The sequence below is a fragment of the Megalobrama amblycephala genome, linkage group LG9 (genome assembly GCF_018812025.1).
Source record: "Megalobrama amblycephala isolate DHTTF-2021 linkage group LG9, ASM1881202v1, whole genome shotgun sequence".
Taxonomy (NCBI): domain Eukaryota; kingdom Metazoa; phylum Chordata; class Actinopteri; order Cypriniformes; family Xenocyprididae; genus Megalobrama; species Megalobrama amblycephala.
Window position 1 is genome coordinate 43,966,782 of NC_063052.1, and position 19,428 is coordinate 43,986,209.

Consider the following 19,428-nt stretch of genomic DNA (forward strand, 5'->3'; position numbering starts at 1 on the left):
TGTTGATCTACTTGATCTCATTTTATCTTCATAATTTTCAAGGAAATTATGCTAACTTGGCATATTGTGTACTTTTGGTTTTTATGTCTAGATTGACTTGTAATTATAAATCCCCTCTTTCATGTGTGACGTCACACAACCAAGTGTTTAGCCTTCTAATTGAGTTTCCAAAACCCTAAAAATAACTTTGTCATTGACACCACCACGTCCTTTTGTATCTGAAGGTCTTTTAACAAAGATATTTTGAAAAATTATTTTTTATTAAGGGAATTATTTGTTTTGTTTGATTAAATGGTCATAAAATGCTGACCCACCACTGATACTTCATTCTGTCCTGTGCTTTGGATAGTTTTCTACACGAGTGCCCTTTGACAACACGTGTCAGATGAAACTAGCCACTGACCACGTGACCTTCAGCATTAGGTAAACATAGTTTGCATGTAACAGAACAGGCACTTCCATGTAAAAGCAGCAAATCAATGAGGCTACCACACGACGACAAAATCCATCCCACGATCTATTGTCTCATGAGACTCTGATTGGCTGAGAGATGTTGAAGCTCCGCCCACTTAAAACATCACTGGCCATTGATTCATCAAAGATGGGTTTAAAAACATTGACAGACGTCAGCTTGAGGGAAAATCTTGATTGGAATCAGAGAGAGCAGTTCATGTATGAAATCGGACATGACCGATTGATCATTAATGAGGATAATAAGTATCGACAGATGGAGAACTAGTCACTCAGCCAGCATCTCACAGGACTCTCCATCACCCTGCTAGTAACTCAATGCTTGTGTTGCTGTTTGTGCCTCTACATGTCGAGGAAAAGCAGAACCTGAGCGAGTCTCTTCAGTTAACAGCCGAGTTTCATTAACGAACCATGAATGCTTTCTCCCATTATGGTGAATCACGTGATTGCAGCACGTCACACTGCATCATGACTGTGAAGATTTATGTGGTACCTCAGTGTCCAAATGACCTGCAGGCCTTTACAGCTGCACGGCACGCAACAAATGTCATTGATTACTTTTCCCAGGATATAAAGTTAGCAGCGACCTACATTTTACAAAACACAGTGTCCAGCTTAATGAAGAACCATGTCTTTCAGCCAATTGTTAAGCAGATGTATTTTGATCATGAGAAATCATGATTTCTCATTTAATGTTTTTATAGCTTTGAGAGAAGTGACTATTTCAAATGGTGAGTACTGTTATTTTCATTGTATTTTATTAGTTTTCAGATTCATGTTAATAGACTCAGTAAGGCATGTCAGCATGTTTTTGAGCTGTAAACTGTGTTAAAGCACAGGCCAGAATTGTACTTATTTCTTTGTATGGACCAACTGAGCTCTTTCTCGCTCATCAGCAGCAGCAGCGATGTCAATGTGAGGATGGGGGACTGGAACTTCTTGGGTGGAATTCTGGAGGAGGTCCACATCCACTCCACCATGGTTGGAAAGATCTGGCTCACCATCCTCTTTATCTTCCGCATGCTGGTGCTGGGCGTCGCGGCCGAGGACGTGTGGAACGACGAGCAGTCCGACTTCATCTGTAACACGGAGCAGCCCGGATGCCACAACGTCTGCTATGACCGTGCATTCCCCATCTCCCTGATCCGCTATTGGGTGCTGCAGGTCATTTTTGTCTCCTCGCCCTCTCTGGTGTACATGGGTCATGCTATATACCAGCTGCGTGTGCTGGAAAAGGAGCGGCACTACAAGAGAGTGGCTCTTCGGAAAGAGCTGGAGACGATGGATGCGGAGTTGGTGGATCCTCGGCGTCGGGTCGAGCGGGAACTGCGGCAGCTGGAGCAGGGGAAGCTCAACAAGGCTCCGCTCCGGGGCTCGCTGCTGCGAACGTACGTGGCACACATCGTGACCCGCTCCGTAGTCGAGGTGGGCTTCATGTTGGGCCAGTACCTGCTGTACGGTCACCACCTGCAGCCTCTGTACAAATGTGACAGGGAGCCGTGCCCTAACGTGGTCGACTGTTTCGTCTCTCGGCCCACTGAGAAGAGCGTGTTCATGGTGTTCATGCAGGGTATCGCCGCAGTATCCCTGTTCCTCAGTCTGCTGGAGATCCTGCATCTCGGATATAAGAAACTGAAGAAGGGAATCCTGGACTACTATCCTCACCTGAAAGATGACCTGGGTGATTATTACGGCACCAAGTCCAAGAAGAACTCGGTGGTTCATCAGGTGTGCGTGAGCCAGGGACGTAAACCCACCATCTCCGCGGTACCCAGTGGATTCGCTCCACCCCTGGAGAAACAGGGCAACGGACCCTCGTACCCTGCACTTATCAATCCCTTGTCCGCTTTTGTTCCGATCCAGGGCACGTCGGGTCTGGACATGCAGAGGGAGAACAAGGGTGTCATTCTCAGTCCACTGGAGCGCAACAGCAATTCCAACAACACGAGCAGCGGGACTCGCTCTCCTCCGGTGCACGAGCAGCTCCCCGCTGAGTCTGAGAGCTCAGTCCTCGTGACGGACGCGGCCTCCTGCCCGGCAGTGCTGCGTAAGCAGCGGAGAGTGAGTCCACCCTGGAACTGCAGCACGGTTATGGAAGGGAACGGATCGGACAGCGGAGACTCCAGCAGCGGAGCGACCGACCAGGGCATGAGGACTCGCTGCGGCAGGGCCGTCTCTAGGTCCGACCTGAGGAGAGCCAGCCAAATGCACACGCCAGACTCTGTGGCCGAGCTGAGCTCCGGTTCACGGCACCACAGTTCTGTAGAAAGTCCCACTTTCTCACCAAGCCGACAACGAACATCACTGTCCAGCAGCAGCAGCAGCAGCAGCAGACGAGCAGCCGGAGACCTGCAGATCTAAAGCATCAGTCAGATACTTCTGACAGTCATTAGAAGCCATTCTCTTTCGTCTCTATTAACACTAGGTCACATGACAGATGTCTGTCTCTCAAGTAAGGTTTTGTTTAAGCTTGCTTTGCTGAAGGGTTAGTTCACCCAAACAAATGATCATTCTGTCATCATTTACATGTCTTAGTGTTGTTTTTTCCCCCATAAAACGAGCCACGGAACCAGAAAGGGTTTGTTCATTCTTGAGAATAAGTCACACAGATTTGGAAAATGATGACAATAAGCTTTTATTTTTTGGGTGAACTAGCCCTTTAAATTCTAGTCTTGAAGCATTATTTTCTGCCGGGATCCTTATAGTGGGTTTAATTATATTTAACGTTTATAATGAGGAATCACGACTGCATGTTTTTCTAAATGTAAATGTTTGTAGGTGAAACCATCAATAATTGACAGACAGACATCTTACTGTGAACAGTTGTTAATAGTACAGAAAGAGGAATTCAGTTTTGATGGAACGGCAGACAGGCAGAGTATTGAATACATACTGTGCATACGTTTGTATAACCCTTTTCATTTATAACCCCTTTGCAGAATTTATGCAAATAAGTGAGAAAATGTCATACTGAACAAAAAAATTATTATTTTTTTTTAAATAATCATCTTGCAGAATTAGTAAGAGGTGTGGAAACATGCACCAAATTATAAAGGCAAAGCTGCAAAGGGATTATTTCCCACAATGCAATGCACCTGTCTCCAAGTTGCTGTTTCACCTTCACAGCCGTTTGACAATTAAAATGTAAAAAGTTTGTTCAGTTCCCCCCAGGACCTGCACCTGTACGGACGCCTGTTTGTGCTCAGGATCATTGTCACGCTGCAGCAGAAAAGCTCCAACACAAACTGATGGAACACATTTAGAAAAACAGAATTCTCTAGAATTAAGATTTTCCCTGCAGAAATGACTGGAATAATCAAACCCAATAACTGGAAGTGGGTTCTGACTATCTATAAGAAGTTGATTCTGTATGTACAGGAAGACAATGATCTTATGTCCTGTACATGTTTCACTACATCAGTTTAAAGTGTGAACAAATATTACCAGAAATACAGGACAGACTCCAGAGGAATGTTCTGATGTATTGTTTTTAATAAAAAAAGCCCCAAAGTTTACATGTTCTTTAAGTGTATAACTGTAATGTTGTAAGTTAAACATAAATTGTATGTTGTAGTTTTATAAATCTTGACTAATATTACAGCAATATCCACAAATCAAGTACAGAGCAAAAAATGCTTTTATTAAATATCAGGCACAAATTTGCTGAACATAAAGTGTAACTTCTTAGACATCGTATTACAAAAAACAAACACTAAGGAACAAATAATATTTTCTGCTAAAGTAAAGAAATATATCTCAAAATGGCAACAAGAGGTTTTATTCTGTTCCTTCTTCCTGCGCCGGCTCGTACTGCAGCAGCTGTGGATGAAGTTAAGAGAGTCATTCTGACAAATCACACACTTTCACACACAAATCATTTCATGAGTGATTCACTATGAGCTGCGAGGAAGTGCCTGTGAAACACTCAAACGATTCTAGTGAACACAAGAGGTTGAACTGAGTCCAGTGGTGTTGTTAAAGCCAGCTGAGGGTTCAGCTTCTTGTCTAGTTGTAAGGGCTGTGAATATGGTAAATGTGTAATAATCTCACCCTGTTTCTCAGCTCCTTGTTTTCTGCCACGAGCTGTTCATATTTCTTCTGTAAATTGTTCAGTTCCAGGCGCAGACTTTCAGAATCATCTTCCTCCGGTCCAGCGACTCCCAATTGATGCTTGATAAAGCTGAAGGGTTTTTAGTTAAGGCAGTTTAACCCTAACCGGCCCACATTTACACCGATGCGAGGACCGGATGATGTAAATGACCACACACAATTACACAGTGCATCAGTCTTATTACAGTCTTAATAAAAACACTTTTTTACATATTTGACATTTAATTCAATGTCTTTATATCGCCACAAACTTGGGCGTAACAGTCAGAAGTTAATTGAATATATTAATTATTCATTAAAAATTGTATTCACAAATTGAAAATTTTAATTAGGACAGATGTGCAAAAAAAATTGTGCAGCATGAAAAAAAACAGAAAGGTGGCATTTATCAGCTGAATATAAGTCGCAACATGTTGCTTCGTTTAACCTAACGAGAACGAGTTTTGCTTTACATTATTCTAGCCAGAACGAGCTGTGGCGAGGACAGTGTCGTGATGTTAGTCAGTTTCAGACACGAGAAAGGATACTCCAAGGCATTGTTGGGTTTCTCTGTTTCCTCGTACAGAGCCACCAAGACTGAAATAATAGATCACATCAGCTACATAATGAACATCCGATCATTAATATTCATTTGATGTGATTTTACCATTGGTGAGACTGTCGAGGACTCCGGCCTTCTCCAAATATCTCCTGAACTGCTCTCGCTTCGACTCGGGAGCCTGCAAATCATGACAAAAGAGAAAAAGACAAAAACAATATAGCTGTCAAAGTAAACTAGATACTATCATTTCCACTTCAGAACAAAGGGTGTAACTTTCCACAACCTCAAGGTAAATCTGTTGAGTAACACCTCGCTATAGTTTGAGGAGGATTTACTGCTTTTAAAGTGTCTAAATGTCATTTCATTAGATATCGAGTGTCTTGTATTTGAGGACGAAATGTTTTGTGTTTGTTGGTGTTAGTTATTGTTGCTAGTTAATGTGATTCTCTTCAGCTGTGTGAACTTGAGCAGAACCGACTTCATACATGCTGTAAAACCACCAAAACACCAGCTGAAACACACACACACACACACACACTTTATCTAACACAACGGCAGTCACACATTTATACTGTAAGTTAAAGTTTACGTTCTTCCACTGCGTCCGTGAAAGATACACTGAGATTAAAAGCTAAACAGCCCAAAAGCTTTCTGTTTCAGTTAAACAGCATCTTTACATCGATAAACCTCGAGTTTAGTTACTCACTCTGTAATGCGCCATCATGAATGACAGTCACGAAATGTTTGACTCGCTAAACGCCTCGGACGGACGACTCTTCCGTGCGCATGCGCTAAGCAGGCGGAAGCCACGGAACACAACACACACTGTCGCCCTGGCAACGCTTAAAGGGACCGCCATCAAGTTCAGTGGTTCACTACAGTCGCGCTCCTGAAGAGAGAAAATCCTCCTAACTAAACTGGAATTCATTTTAAGGGACGTTTAACCTCTGAGCTGAGAGGTGCCTGTGTTAAGGGTTGGTTAGTAGTAATGTATTAATAACTGACATGATCTAACAGTCATAGACGATTAGGAAATGAGCCTTTTTGGTCATATTATATTATCATATTGTCATATGTTATCAATATAGTCATAATTTGAGGTCTTTCATTCATTATTATTTGTTTTGTTTGTTTGTTTTTGGTTATATACTTGCTGGGTAGGTTCATTAACACAGACTCAAAGATATTAATTTTCATTTGTGCATTTTATTTCATTTGAAAACTAATTGATCTCGAATGTGGTTACATAATTGCACAGTTAATCATTTAGATTCACCTGATAACTGAAGCATGAGGCTGAAAATAGATCTAAAATCGAACTATTATTTTCATGATTCATATTTTTACCTTGGTTTTGTTGTCAAAATAAAAAATAAAAAAAACTTAATGAACAAACATTTTCATCAGTAATGTTGTTAGTGATATTAACACTGTTGGTGAGTAGGTTATTAGATTTAAAATTACATAGTTGATTAATTCACCACAGCACTAATGGCCCATGACCATTTAAAGACTTTAATAAATAAATCATGTAATATTTTTGTATAAATTAATATATTGTATACTGGAACTCAAGACACAAACATCACTAAAACTCAACAGGTCAGTTTGCACATGTTTACATGCTCTTTTCAAAACTGTTAAACTTAAGTTAAAAAACTAACACAACACAAAATTAATGTGCAACATTTCTACAGTAATACCATAATAAAATTGTCACGATCATGTCTGTTCCTGTCACTTCCCGGACTACATTACCCATAATCCTCTCTGCCTATCACCTGCACTCACTCCACCAATCACTATCACTAATCACCACACCCAGCTGCAGCTCATTACCAGGACTATAAAGGACTTTCACACACACCACCTCACCGCGAAGTCTTGTTTACTGTTGTAGCAATTCCGAGCATTTATACCCTGTCTGTCTGTTGTTACTGTTCCTGCCTGCTACCCGTTATCGACCCATTGCTGCCTGTCCTGACCCTTGCCTTGTATGTCACGATCACGTCTGTTCCTGTCACTTCCTGGACTACATTACCCATAATCCTCTCTGCCTATCACCTGCACTCACTCCACCAATCACTATCACTAATCACCACACCCAGCTGCAGCTCATTACCAGGACTATAAAGGACTTTCACACACACCACCTCACCGCGAAGTCTTGTTTACTGTTGTAGCAATTCCGAGCATTTATACCCTGTCTGCCTGTTGTTACTGTTTCTGCCTGCTACCCGTTATCGACCCATTGCTGCCTGTCCTGACCCTTGCCTTGTCTGCCGTTCTGTGAATGATATCTGCCTGCCTCGATCTACTGCCTGTACCCTCACTACGATTCTGCCTGTCCCTTGCTGTTCCTGTTTGTTCCCGTTTGACCCTGCCTGTACGACCACGCTCACTGTTAATAAAACGCTGCATTTGGATCCCCTGCCTGAGTCTCCCTTCGTAACAGAAGACTTCGCCAACCAAGATCCAGCAGCTTTTCTGAGCATGTCCAGCCTCAGCATGGACCCGGCATGGTGTCTCGTCAGCCTGCGTCAAGGTAACAGTACTCTCGAGGCACATATCCAGAAATTTTTGGAGATTGCTAATTTATCTGATCTGCCGGACCACGCCCTCATTGACTTCTTTACCTATGGTTTAAACGAACCATTAAAGAACTGCTTGCTTACCAATGGTCCCCGAGGGTCGCTCACGGAATTTCTGGACTTTGCCCTGTTCACTGTCGGTTCACTTTTTACTGTGGGTATTGCAGAGGAATGCGACACCGCGGTGAATCACGTCATGGCGGCCGCTAAAGAGAACACTCACAAAATGGCGGCTACCACAACAACATCACATCACGTCGCCGCTGATCGCCCAGAGCAATGTCACGTCGCCGCTGATCGCCCAGAGCAATGTCACGTCTCTGGATCAGTCAGAAAGCAGCTAGGATTGCGTTCCAGTGTGGCTGATCCACCGCTGATTTCAGCGCGAGCGGCTGGTATTCCCAAGCATCAGCCGGCCGCTTCGCTCTCAAGCCAGCCGGCCGCTTCGCTCTCAATCCCGGTGGCCACTTCGCACTCAAGTCAGCTGGCCGCTTCGCACTCAAGCCCGGCGGTCCCTTTGCACTCAAGCCCGGCGGTCGCTTCGCACTCAAGCCCGGCGGTCGCTTCGCACTCAGGCCCGGCGGTCGCTTCGCACTCAGGCCCGGCGGCCGCTTCGCTCTTAAGTTCGTCTGTTTCAACGCTCTCAAGTTCGTCTGTTTCAACGCTCTCAAGTTCGTCTGTTTCAACGCTCTCAAGTTCGTCTATTGCAACGCTCTTAAGTTCGTCTATTGCAACGCTCTCAAGTTCTCCGGTTGCTATGGACTCATGTTCGCCGGGTGCAACGCAGTCAAGTTCACCGGTTGCAACGCACTCAAACGCCCTGGACGCGATGGACAAGATGGCTGCTTTGCCAGTGCCTACGGGCAAGAGGGCCGCCCCTTCGGTGCTCATGGAGGTAGGGGGCGTTCCAGCCATTGAGTCCGCTCCAGAACCCGCTTCAGCCAGTGAGTCCACTCCAGCCAGTAAGTCCACTCCAGAATCCGCTCCAGCCAGTGAGTCTGCTCCAGTCCCGCATGCGCTTCCTGTCAGTCCCGTCATGGCCAGAAGGACTGTGTTCGCGTTCTATGTTCTGGCTGTTTTGCGGGCCTGGAGAATGCACTCAGGCTCCTTTGACCATGGACCAGTCTGCCAGCCTGAGCCCGCTGCCGTCCCGGAGCAGCCCCAGCCCGCTGCCGTCCCGGAGCAGCCCCAGCCCGCTGCCGTCCCGGAGCAGCCCGAGCCCGCTGCCGTCCCGGAGCAGCCCGAGCCCGCTGCCGTCCCGGAGCAGCTCGAGCCCGCTGCCGTCCCAGAGCTGTCCGCTCTCCCTGACACGGCCACGGAGGCCGTCACCGAACTGCCCGCTCTCCCTGATACGGCCACAGAGCACCCTTGGTCGGCCCTGCCACCACCGCCCAGGCCATTTGTCCTGCCGCTGCCGCTCAGGCCATATGCCCTGCTGGCGCCACCCGAGCTCCTTGCCCATGAACCCGCCAATGCCTCCGTTGATTTCCCCAAGAACTTTTTTGGGGTGGGCAGTATACCTAGGGGTGGGGAGCTTGTTGGTGGGGACCCTGCTCGGTCACTGCCGTCATCGGCCTTTGAACTATTCTGGCCGTTTATGGACCCTGACCCGCCGTGGTTACCCAAGCCACCTGACCTGCCGTGGTTACCCAAGCCACCTGACCTGCCGTGGTTACCCAAGCCACCCGACCTGCCGTGGTTACCCAAGCCACCCGACCTGCCGTGGTTGCTCAAGCCACCTGACCTGCCGTGGTTGCTCAAGCCACCTGACCTGCCGTGGCTACCCAGGCCACCCTACCTGCTGTGGCCGCCCGAGCCACCTGACCCGCCGTGGCTTTCCGACACTCCGGACTCGCCATGGCTGCCTGTAACACCTGACCCGCCTTGGCTGCCCTGGAACTTGCATTGGAGACCCTGCTCTCGTCTGAGCTCCAATGCACCCACCCCCCCTCCCTATCTGTGCTATCTACGCCTCGAGGACGCGCCTTCCGGAAGGGGGCGTTATGTCACGATCACGTCTGTTCCTGTCACTTCCCGGACTACATTACCCATAATCCTCTCTGCCTATCACCTGCACTCACTCCACCAATCACTATCACTAATCACCACACCCAGCTGCAGCTCATTACCAGGACTATAAAGGACTTTCACACACACCACCTCACCGCAAAGTCTTGTTTACTGTTGTAGCAATTCCGAGCATTTATACCCTGTCTGCCTGTTGTTACTGTTCCTGCCTGCTACCCGTTATCGACCCATTGCTGCCTGTCCTGACCCTTGCCTTGTCTGCCGTTCTGTGAATGATATCTGCCTGCCTCGATCTACTGTCTGTACCCTCACTACGATTCTGCCTGTCCCTTGCTGTTCCTGTTTGTTCCCGTTTGACCCTGCCTGTACGACCACGCTCACTGTTAATAAAACGCTGCATTTGGATCCCCTGCCTGAGTCTCCCTTCGTAACAAAAATATATTATATAAGCAAATACTATCAGAGCAATTATATGTAGCTGAACACCTGTGTTAGTCTTCAATTCATTACCATCCAATCAAAAGGGGAAAATATAAGAATAATTTTGTACTGTAACGTAAACAATGGATCATGTAACAAACTGCAGTGAATTATAGATGTACTGTCATTCTTGTTTTGTAAAGAAATTTTACAAAAGAAAACTCGGTCCCACTTTATATTAAGTGGCCTTAACTACTATGTACTTACATCAAAATATAAGTACAATGTACTTATTGGGTTCATATTGAATTGCAAAACACTTTTGCTGATATTGAGGTGGATACGGGTAAGGTTAGGGAAAGCTTTGGTGGTATGGGTAGGTTTAAGTGTAGGGGTAAGGTGTAAGGGATGGGTCAACAGTGTAATTATGAATGTAATTACAGAAATTAATTACAGATGTAATTACATGCAGGTGTTTTTAAAATATAAGTACAATGTAAAAACATGTATGTACACAATAAGTGCATTGTATCAAATGATTAATTAAAATGTAAGTACATAGTAGTTAAGGCCACTTAATATAAAGTGGGTCCGAAAACTCTGTATAATAGTTCTGTTTTTTGTTTTGTTTTATGAGTGACAAAGTGTGTTTGTTGGTGAAAAGGAGGGATGAGCTGATCTGAGACACGAATGAAGGGTTTTGGTATGTGAAATTAACTGCTGTGAAACTGAAAGTTGCTTAGGAGAACTGTGTGAAGAGTTTTGAAATAATGACCCAAGTATTGAGAAATGTGTTGTTGTAGTGATTGTAAAAAACTGTAAAATGGCTGATTGTTTAATAGTGTGAGCAGTTCGACAAGCCAGTCAGAATAGGGGTTTTCATAAGTCCAGCTTTAACCTGCTGCTTGACCCACGGTATGTCTTTTCTTTCACATTTTGTTACCTTTATTTGGACAATGACTTTCTTTTATTGTTTACTAACATTTTCTCCCACTGCTGTTTTATAGAGTGACAAAGAATCTACCTTATGGAAGTCAATCCATGATCCCTAAAGAACGTTTTCAGATGTTTATCAATGAAAGATCGTTAATGTTGGGAAGGGCAAGTGTTCTAGACCTTACAGTCACCTCTGTGAAGCTCTGGAATATTTCAAAGGAGACTAGACCCCAAAGGTCAGATGTGTCCTTATTTGATGTGTCCTTTAAGGCCCATTTCCAGCAGCCATGACTGTTAAGTTTGGCTGATGGTTAGGGTTAGAGTTAGTTGCTCGATCTTTCTCTGCAAAACACCCCAAATATGTTCTTTTGGATTCAAGCAGGCGACTGTCACAATCTCCTTTCACCAGTCCAGTCACCTCTATGTATTACATTTCCCATGATCCTCCATGGTCACCACCTGCTCACTATGCTCAATCATCACACCTGTTTACAATCAGCCTCATCAATACTGCTGTAAAAGCCTACACCAAAGGACTCTGTCTGGTCTTGTCGTATCTACCATATGCTACTGATGACCTAGCTGTGATTCGTCTTCTCCTGCCTTCAGGTTCTGGTTCTCCTTCATCGTGTTCAGTATCTTCATCTGCAAAGACAAAGAAAAGATTTCCAAAAGATTGGTTTGATCATTATTGTTATATCAGGTCTTTGTTCACTTATAAATAACAAGGAACTTCATATTTTTCTGAAATTAAAAACAACAACAACAAAAAAACAAAACAAAAAACAGCACATCTCCCTGTCCTTTTTAGTACTGCTCTCGCTCATGCTTCTTAATGTTAATAATAAATGCTATGATGGTATTTTTCTCTTGATGTGCTCAAAAGTGCTGCACATCCTGCAGGTCTGGAACGCCGGGCACAGAGTAATATCTCTGCACTAAACATCATTGCTGTGGAAGCGTACACACGCGAGGCTTGTATGGTGGATGCCATTGGTAAAGAGATTTGAACTTGGCTGTTTGGATAGTTTTAAATGGGTGTTTTTTTTAAATACAAATTTGCATCTTAATGTCTTAATTGTTAATTGTTCACATGTTGTCACAATCACCATCAGTTCCTGTCAGTTCCCGGACTACATTTCCCATCATCCTCTCTGCCAGTCACATGCACACACTCCACACCAATCACCTGTCGCCACATACAGCTTAGCACACTACCTGGACTATAAAAGACTCACACACACACTACCTCTTTGCGAAGACTTGTTTCACATTGTGTACAATTCCGAGCGTTTATTATCCTGTCTGCCTGTCTGTTACCGTTCCTGCCTGTTACCTGTTTACGATCCTGTGCTGCCTACCCCTGACCTATGCTTTGTATACCTACCTGTGAGTGATATCTGCCTGTCCTGATCTTTGCCTGTATCCTGACTACGACTCTGCCTGTCCCTTGCTGTTCCTGTTTGTTCCTGTTTTGACCCTGCCTGTACGACTACGCTCACTTTTAATAAAGCTTTGCATTTGGATCCCTGCCTTAGTCCAGCTCTGTTACAGAAGACTTCGCCAACACAGATCTAGCAGCTTTTGTGAGTGTTCCTGTCACGTCCACCATGAACCCATCTGCCCAGCTAATGTGTCTCCGTCAAGGAGAAAGAACCATAGAGGAGTATGTCATGGACTTTATTGAACTGGCACCGTTAACTTGTGCCTCATGATATTTTTTCGCGGTGGACTATCTGACCCGCTCAGTTCCGTCATGCCATTGCATCAGCCTGACGGGACGTTGGAATGTTGGACGGGACGTTGGAATGTCACAACAATACCAGTCCATGTCTCCGCTGATTGCCCAGGGCAACGTCACGTCTCCGCTGATCTTCTAGAATCACGTCACATTTCTGGATCTGTCCGGGAGTGGAGAGGATTGCGTTCCGCTCCAGAGCCCAAGCTGCTTGCCTTGCCAGCGCCGTCCAAGCTCCTTGCCCTGCCGGCGCCACCCGAGCTCCTTGCCCTGCCAGCGCCACCCGAGCTCCATACCCTGCCAGCGCCGCCCAAGCTCCTTGCCCTGCCAGCGCCACCCGAGCTCCTTGCCCTGCCAGCGCCGCCCAAGCATCTTGCCCTGCCAGCGCCACCCAAGTGTCTTGCCCTGCCAGCGCCACCCAAGCACCTTGCCCTGCCGGCACCACCCGAGCTCCTTGCCCACGAACCCGCCACAGCCTCCGTTGAAATCCCCAAGAACTTTTTTGGGGGGGGGGCCATATACCTGATGGTGGGGAGCTTGTGGGTGGGAACCCTGCCCGGCCACGGCCAGCAACTGCCTCTGAACTGCTATGGCAATTTACGGACTATAACTCTCTATGGCCATTTATGGACTCTGACCCACCGTGGTCATTTATGGACTCAGTCTCGCCAGGGCTGGCCACCGCACCTGACCTTCCGTGGCTGCCCAAGCCACCTGACCTGCTGTGGTTGCCCGAGCCATCTGACCTGCCGTGGTTGCCCAAGCCACCTAACCTGCCGTGTCTGCCTGTGCCACCTGACCCACCGTGGCCTCCTAACACTCCTGACCCGCCATGGCTGCCCGTGGCACCTGACCCGCCATGGCTGCCCGTGGAACCTGACCCACCATGGCTGCCTGTGGAACCTGACCCGCCATGGCTACCCGTGGCACCTGACCCACCGTTGTCATGATTGATCACAGGAAGCAAATGCAAGTTAGACGTTTATTGACAGCAAGCAGACAGAAAGGAACAACAATGGGCTGGGCAGGCTTCCGATGGCGCAGGGACTGAGATGATCGGCTGTTGGTGCGTGGTGGTGAGGAGAGGTGAAGTGAAGAGTGTAATCCAGGGTCCAGACGAAGAACGAGAACACGACGACAACCAAACTGGAACTGAAGACGAATACACGGGAACTCCGGTCAGGAACAGACGAGACAACCACAAAACAGGACACCAAACAACGATCTGACAAAGGAGATGAGAATGAGGTGAGTATATAAAGGGTAAGTGAATGAGCAGCAGGTGGTGAGATGATGGGTGGCAGCTGGATCAACTGATGAGCCGCGTGGCCTGGACACACCCACAAACACACTCACACACACACATCCACAAACGCACCCACTGCTGTCACAACACAGAGCACGCGACAAGAAGGAAACAATGCATCTGCGAACCGTGACAACCGTGGCCTCCTAACACTCCTGACCCGCCATGGCTGCCCGTGGCACCTGACCAGCCATGGCTGCCCGTGGAACCTGACCCGCCATGGCTACTCATGGCACCTGACCCACCGTGGCTACCTGAGTTCCTGGATCTGCATTGGAGACCCCGTTCCCGTCTGTGTCTACAATGCACCCCCCCCCCCATCTGTGCCATGTACGTCGCGAGGACGCGCCTTCCGGAAGGGGGGCGTTATGTCACGATCACCATCAGTTCCTGTCAGTTCCCGGACAACATTTCCCATCATCCTCTCTGCCAGTCACATGCACACACTCCACACCAATCACCTGTCGCCACATACAGCTTAGCACACTACCTGGACTATAAAAGACTCACACACACACTACCTCTTTGCGAAGTCTTGTTTCACATTGTGTACAGTTCCGAGCGTTTATTATCCTGTCTGCCTGTCTGTTACCGTTCCTGCCTGTTACCTGTTTACGATCCTGTGCTGCCTACCCCTGACCTGTGCTTTGTATACCTACCTGTGAGTGATATCTGCCTGTCCTGATCTTTGCCTGTATCCTGACTACGACTCTACCTGTCCCTTGCTGTTCCTGTTTGTTCCTGTTTTGACCCTGCCTGTACGACTACGCTCACTTTTAATAAAGCTTTGCATTTGGAGCCCTGCCTGAGTCCAGCTCCGTTACACATGTTGATCTTTTATTAGGGCTGAAGATGCTCACAAACCAGAAAAGATGAGACTACTATGGTGTTGTCAACTTGGTCTGTGTGGAGAAAAAGGGAATTAGGCGTTCACCTGCTTTATCAGGCGATGCAGATCTACTTAGATGGAGAACGACAGCTCTGACCTGCCGACATCAGATAAACCATCGACACTGTGGCATTACAGAAAACTGTAATAATGAAGCATATGCATACGCTCTTTACTTTTCCAAAAACATTGACATTGCTATTGTTTTATCAATAAATATCAGCACTTTATCACTGATTGAGGACCAGCTACTGTGCAGCTGCAGAGAAATTACTTTAAGAATTCAGAAAGATGAGAAGATCAGAAGATCAGCAGTTCAAATTACAAATTTCATTAAATGTTTATTTTTAAGTTGTTTTTTTTTTTTTTTTTTTTTTTTAATGTGTTGAACTGATTTTAATGCATAAAATGAGCAACATGCAGTGGTAGATTGTTTTTTTGCATGTCATTACATAAATCATTTTAAAAAGTTTTTAAATACTTATCTATTTTGTGCAATTAAGTATATATATATATATATATATATATATATATATATATATAAAAATGTCTTTTAGTTTTTATATGAAATGTATGACAGAGCTGATTGTTAGATGATTAAGCTAGTTTATACTTTTATAAAGAATTCACTCATTATGTAAATAAAAAGTGAAAGAATATTTCTGAGTTGATTTAATGAAAAATAAAAGAGAAAAAAAAAATCTGCCATTTGCTTTATCCTAAGTGCCATATTCATTATAATGTATATATTTTTATCATTTCATGTTTTCTCTGGAAATTGAACCCACGACTGGCTTTGTTATCATCATGTTTTACTATTTGAGCAACAAGAATCCATTCCTGTTGAATATCACCGTTCTTAAATAGATTGTGTCAGAAATTTGTATAAAAAATATATCTGACTTAAGGTGACCTTCAATCACCATTACTCAGATTGGCCTTGGCCTTTCCAAGAAGTCACTATCACTGCTTCAACCACCGTGCTCTCAAGAGTCTTTGGATCTTCTATTATATGATTACTAACCCTAGCAGCCAGCGAAAGTCACTTCAGACGCTGCAAAGAGACTCAAAAAATTACAGATTTAAGTGTTAAGAAATGTGTGTCACTTTCCAAGTCTAGACAACTAAATCATAAGACAAGCTAGTTTTAGTGTACAATTTTTCTATGTTCCTCTATGGGAAAATCTTAGCATTTCAGGTTGCAACATATAACTTTTAAGAATATTAAAACAGGAATTCATCAAACTAATAATTTCAATATTCCTTACATATACTCATTCCCACTGTTTTAAAGAAAATACTGAATTCTCAAAATCTCCAGTCATTCACTCAAAAATTAAAAAAATTTGTATTTTTAAAAAATCATTCCAAGCCCATAAGACTTTCACAAAAGATGTCTGCAGCCTCAGTCACTGTTCTCTGTAACTGCAGATAATGAAATATGCCTAACATCTACTTTTGTGTTGCACTGAAGAAAGTCATCAAGGTTTAGATTATTTATTGTAAACTAAATTGTGTCCAGTGCAAATCTTAAAAAGGGTAAAAAGATTAGTTTAGAAGAACTAAAAGCATTTATTCATTGAGCATATGCTTTTATCCAAAGTGACTCACAAATGTGGAACATCACAAGCAATGTGTCAAAATTCAACAGTAGTCATAGTACATAATGGCAGGTTTAAGGTGGATTATTACACACGCTTTTTTAAATACATAGGAGTCATAGTAAGTGCCTTTGTTTATGATTGTGAATTAGTTTAGGTGTTTGCAGAAATGGCGTGTCTTTAGCTGGTTCTTGAAAGATGTGATGACCGCAGCAAATCAGTTGGAGTTTGGCAGCTCATTCCATCAGAGAGAAACAGAGAGAGTGAAGACCAACCAGATGATTATTTCCGACCAGAAGTGAAGGAAGGGAAACTAGGAGTCCTGCAATGACTCAAAAATAAAAGAAAATGGTCAGCAGTGTAAATGTATTACTTGTGTAAGAGTTTCAGTATCAATATAGCTGGCAAATTACAACATTTAGTGACAAATCTTACACAACACACAAGAGCTAATGTTCCAAGGCACTGAAATCAGTCAATAAATATTGATGACCTCAGATCAGAAAGGGGTTTGAAGGGTTTCTGATTATGATTCTAATTATCAATCTTAGCTGATCACAAAGATTTATTTGATGCTTTCTGTGTTATTTTCAATCACAATATATTGTGGACAGCCTAATACATGGTCAAAAGTTAATAATTAAGAAATAAATTAAGAAAATAAGTATTAAGAAAGTTCCAACCTACTTTTCATATAAACCCTGGTAGAGAAAGTATATGACAGATGAACAGCAGGTGAAAAATCGGGAAATGCAGGTAAACTTGTGTGTCATCACATCAACCCGACTGAATGAAAAACAGACCAAACATAGATTTAAAAAAATCCTTCCTTTTTACATTAAACAGGTCATGGATCTTTCTAAATTTAAATTTAAGAGTAAACCTTACAGTCAAAGTTGAGTTGGCTAATTTGGACAATTCAATAAAAAAACATCCCAAACAAACAGAAAACCACCACAGAAAAACCAGGACAGCTTCTAGAATGAACTTTTATATCTTTGCTGTGGTGCATCATGGGAGGTGGGAGACACCAAGTGTAGAAAATAAAGGGGGTTGTTTGTTTTAAAATGAAACAGTTGTTTTTAATGTGCAGATATGTATAAATGGATGTTAAATAATAATTTGTGGATTAGTGCATATAACAAAAAGCTTATTATTATACTAAGATTTGGTTGTTTGGTGAATTTAATTCCTGGTTGTTTGCATGTCTGTCAATGGTTGTGGCCATGAGTATAAATACCCACAAGCTGAACAGGATTGTCAGTCTGTGATGGAAGTTGAAGAGTGAGGAAACTGCTGTAGTTTGGTGTTAGTCTGTCATCTTATGTCAGTGCTTCATCCTGCATCTTATGTCAGCGCTATTGTTTTGTTACGAGATGCAACATGCTAATGCTTTTCTTTCTTCTGAGGCACATTTATAAAAGCTACTTAAATGTCACAATTTAACTAAGGCTTAAAACCGTCTTAATCTAATCCCTGTCTGTGAAACCAGACCTGAATGTTATTTTTCACGTGTTTAATTTGCTTTGTAAAGTTGCCTTGCCTGTATTAGTATTTTCAATGAAAAATATAGAAATTTCATATTGAGTTTAGGTGTAATGAACCAATCGGAAGCTTTTTTGGAGGTGGCAGCAGAAAATGCACTGTTTATGGTGTGAAACTGATGTAAAGAGAGTCCAGAGACTGAAAAGAAACTGTCTAGTTTTGGCATCTGCTATATGTATATTTTCATTCTTGGATTTTTTTTTTTTTTTTTTTTGTTGTTGCTGCTTTTGCTTTTTCAGTTTTATTATTTCAGATGCTTCATTGTCATTGGAAATGGGTGAGTAGTGCTTAAACCATGAAGATTTTGTGTGGAAAACACAGATCATTTCAGATTAATAATTTGCACTGAAATTTTGTTTGATGTTTGGTGTGCCAATGGTTTTTTGTTGTACAACTGAACTTTGGAATAATTTGCATTTGATTTTATATATATATATCTCTATCTATCTATCTATCTCTGTCTAGCTAGCAAGCAACTGGACATATATATGACAAATTGTTTGTGATAAAATGGTGAGTTTGGAGATGACTTGTTTGAACCATTTGAGATTGCACAAGTCATTTAAAGGGACAGTTCACCCACAAATGAAAATTGTACTTTCTCAAGTTGTTCCTAACCTGTATGAATTTCTTTCTTTTGAACACAAAAGATATTTTGAAGAATTTCAGTAACCAAACAGTTGATGGACAGCATTGAATTCCATAGTATGTAAAAAATACTACGGAAGTCAATGGGGCTCAACTGTTTGGTTACCAACATTATTCAGAATATCATCTTTTGTGTTCATCAGAAGAAATGGCTGGACATTTTACACCATTTTACAATATTTCTGTTACTCCAAGACAGGCTGAGTTACGAATGATTTAGAATCATTGTGTGGAGATAGTTTTCCTGGGCAAGATGCTCCTTTCACAACCCTCATTAAATTACGATTAGAGGAACAGGTTTGCTTATCACTATTACTTGGAAATGTACTTTGGTGCAATAACTACTTAAAGCTTCATTAAATTACTAACACTAACTAAACGTCATTTGTAATCATCCTCTGGCTCATGTTACAGCATTCCAAGCTCTTATAGACCTGTTTGACTGAACAGATTATTATTGCAACAAAGATGGACCTTATTTACAAATGTATGTAAATCACATTTCTGTTACTATAGGCATATTGGCAACAGGGTAAAATCACTTAATTCACTTTTTGTTCCAGTGAGATCCTGACATGCCAAAGTAACCTCATCTGGGCAGCTG

General features: G+C 43.5%; 2 protein-coding genes and 1 long non-coding RNA gene across 3 annotated transcripts; 1 reads left to right on the plus strand and 2 right to left on the minus strand.

Annotated features, from left to right (window-relative positions):
- The first annotated feature begins 137 nt into the window (after positions 1-137).
- Positions 138-3,450, plus strand: gja9b (gap junction protein alpha 9b). The gene has a single exon (XM_048203478.1). The coding sequence runs from the start codon at positions 1,336-1,338 to the stop codon at positions 2,830-2,832; it is 1,497 nt and encodes a 498-aa protein (XP_048059435.1). The 5' UTR covers positions 138-1,335; the 3' UTR covers positions 2,833-3,450.
- A 491-nt stretch (positions 3,451-3,941) lies between these two features.
- LOC125276062 (MYC binding protein) lies at positions 3,942-5,973 on the minus strand. The gene is made up of 5 exons (XM_048203481.1): positions 5,829-5,973; positions 5,228-5,300; positions 5,109-5,157; positions 4,522-4,651; positions 3,942-4,290 (listed from the first exon to the last, which is right to left on the minus strand). Exons 1-5 carry the CDS (start codon positions 5,844-5,846, stop codon positions 4,249-4,251), a joined length of 312 nt encoding a protein of 103 aa, XP_048059438.1. The 5' UTR covers positions 5,847-5,973; the 3' UTR covers positions 3,942-4,248.
- A 10,518-nt stretch (positions 5,974-16,491) lies between these two features.
- Positions 16,492-17,605, minus strand: LOC125274632. The gene is made up of 3 exons (XR_007186305.1): positions 17,520-17,605; positions 17,319-17,417; positions 16,492-16,953 (listed from the first exon to the last, which is right to left on the minus strand). It is a non-coding gene; the product is annotated as an uncharacterized LOC125274632 (long non-coding RNA).
- Between the last annotated feature and the right edge of the window lie 1,823 nt (positions 17,606-19,428).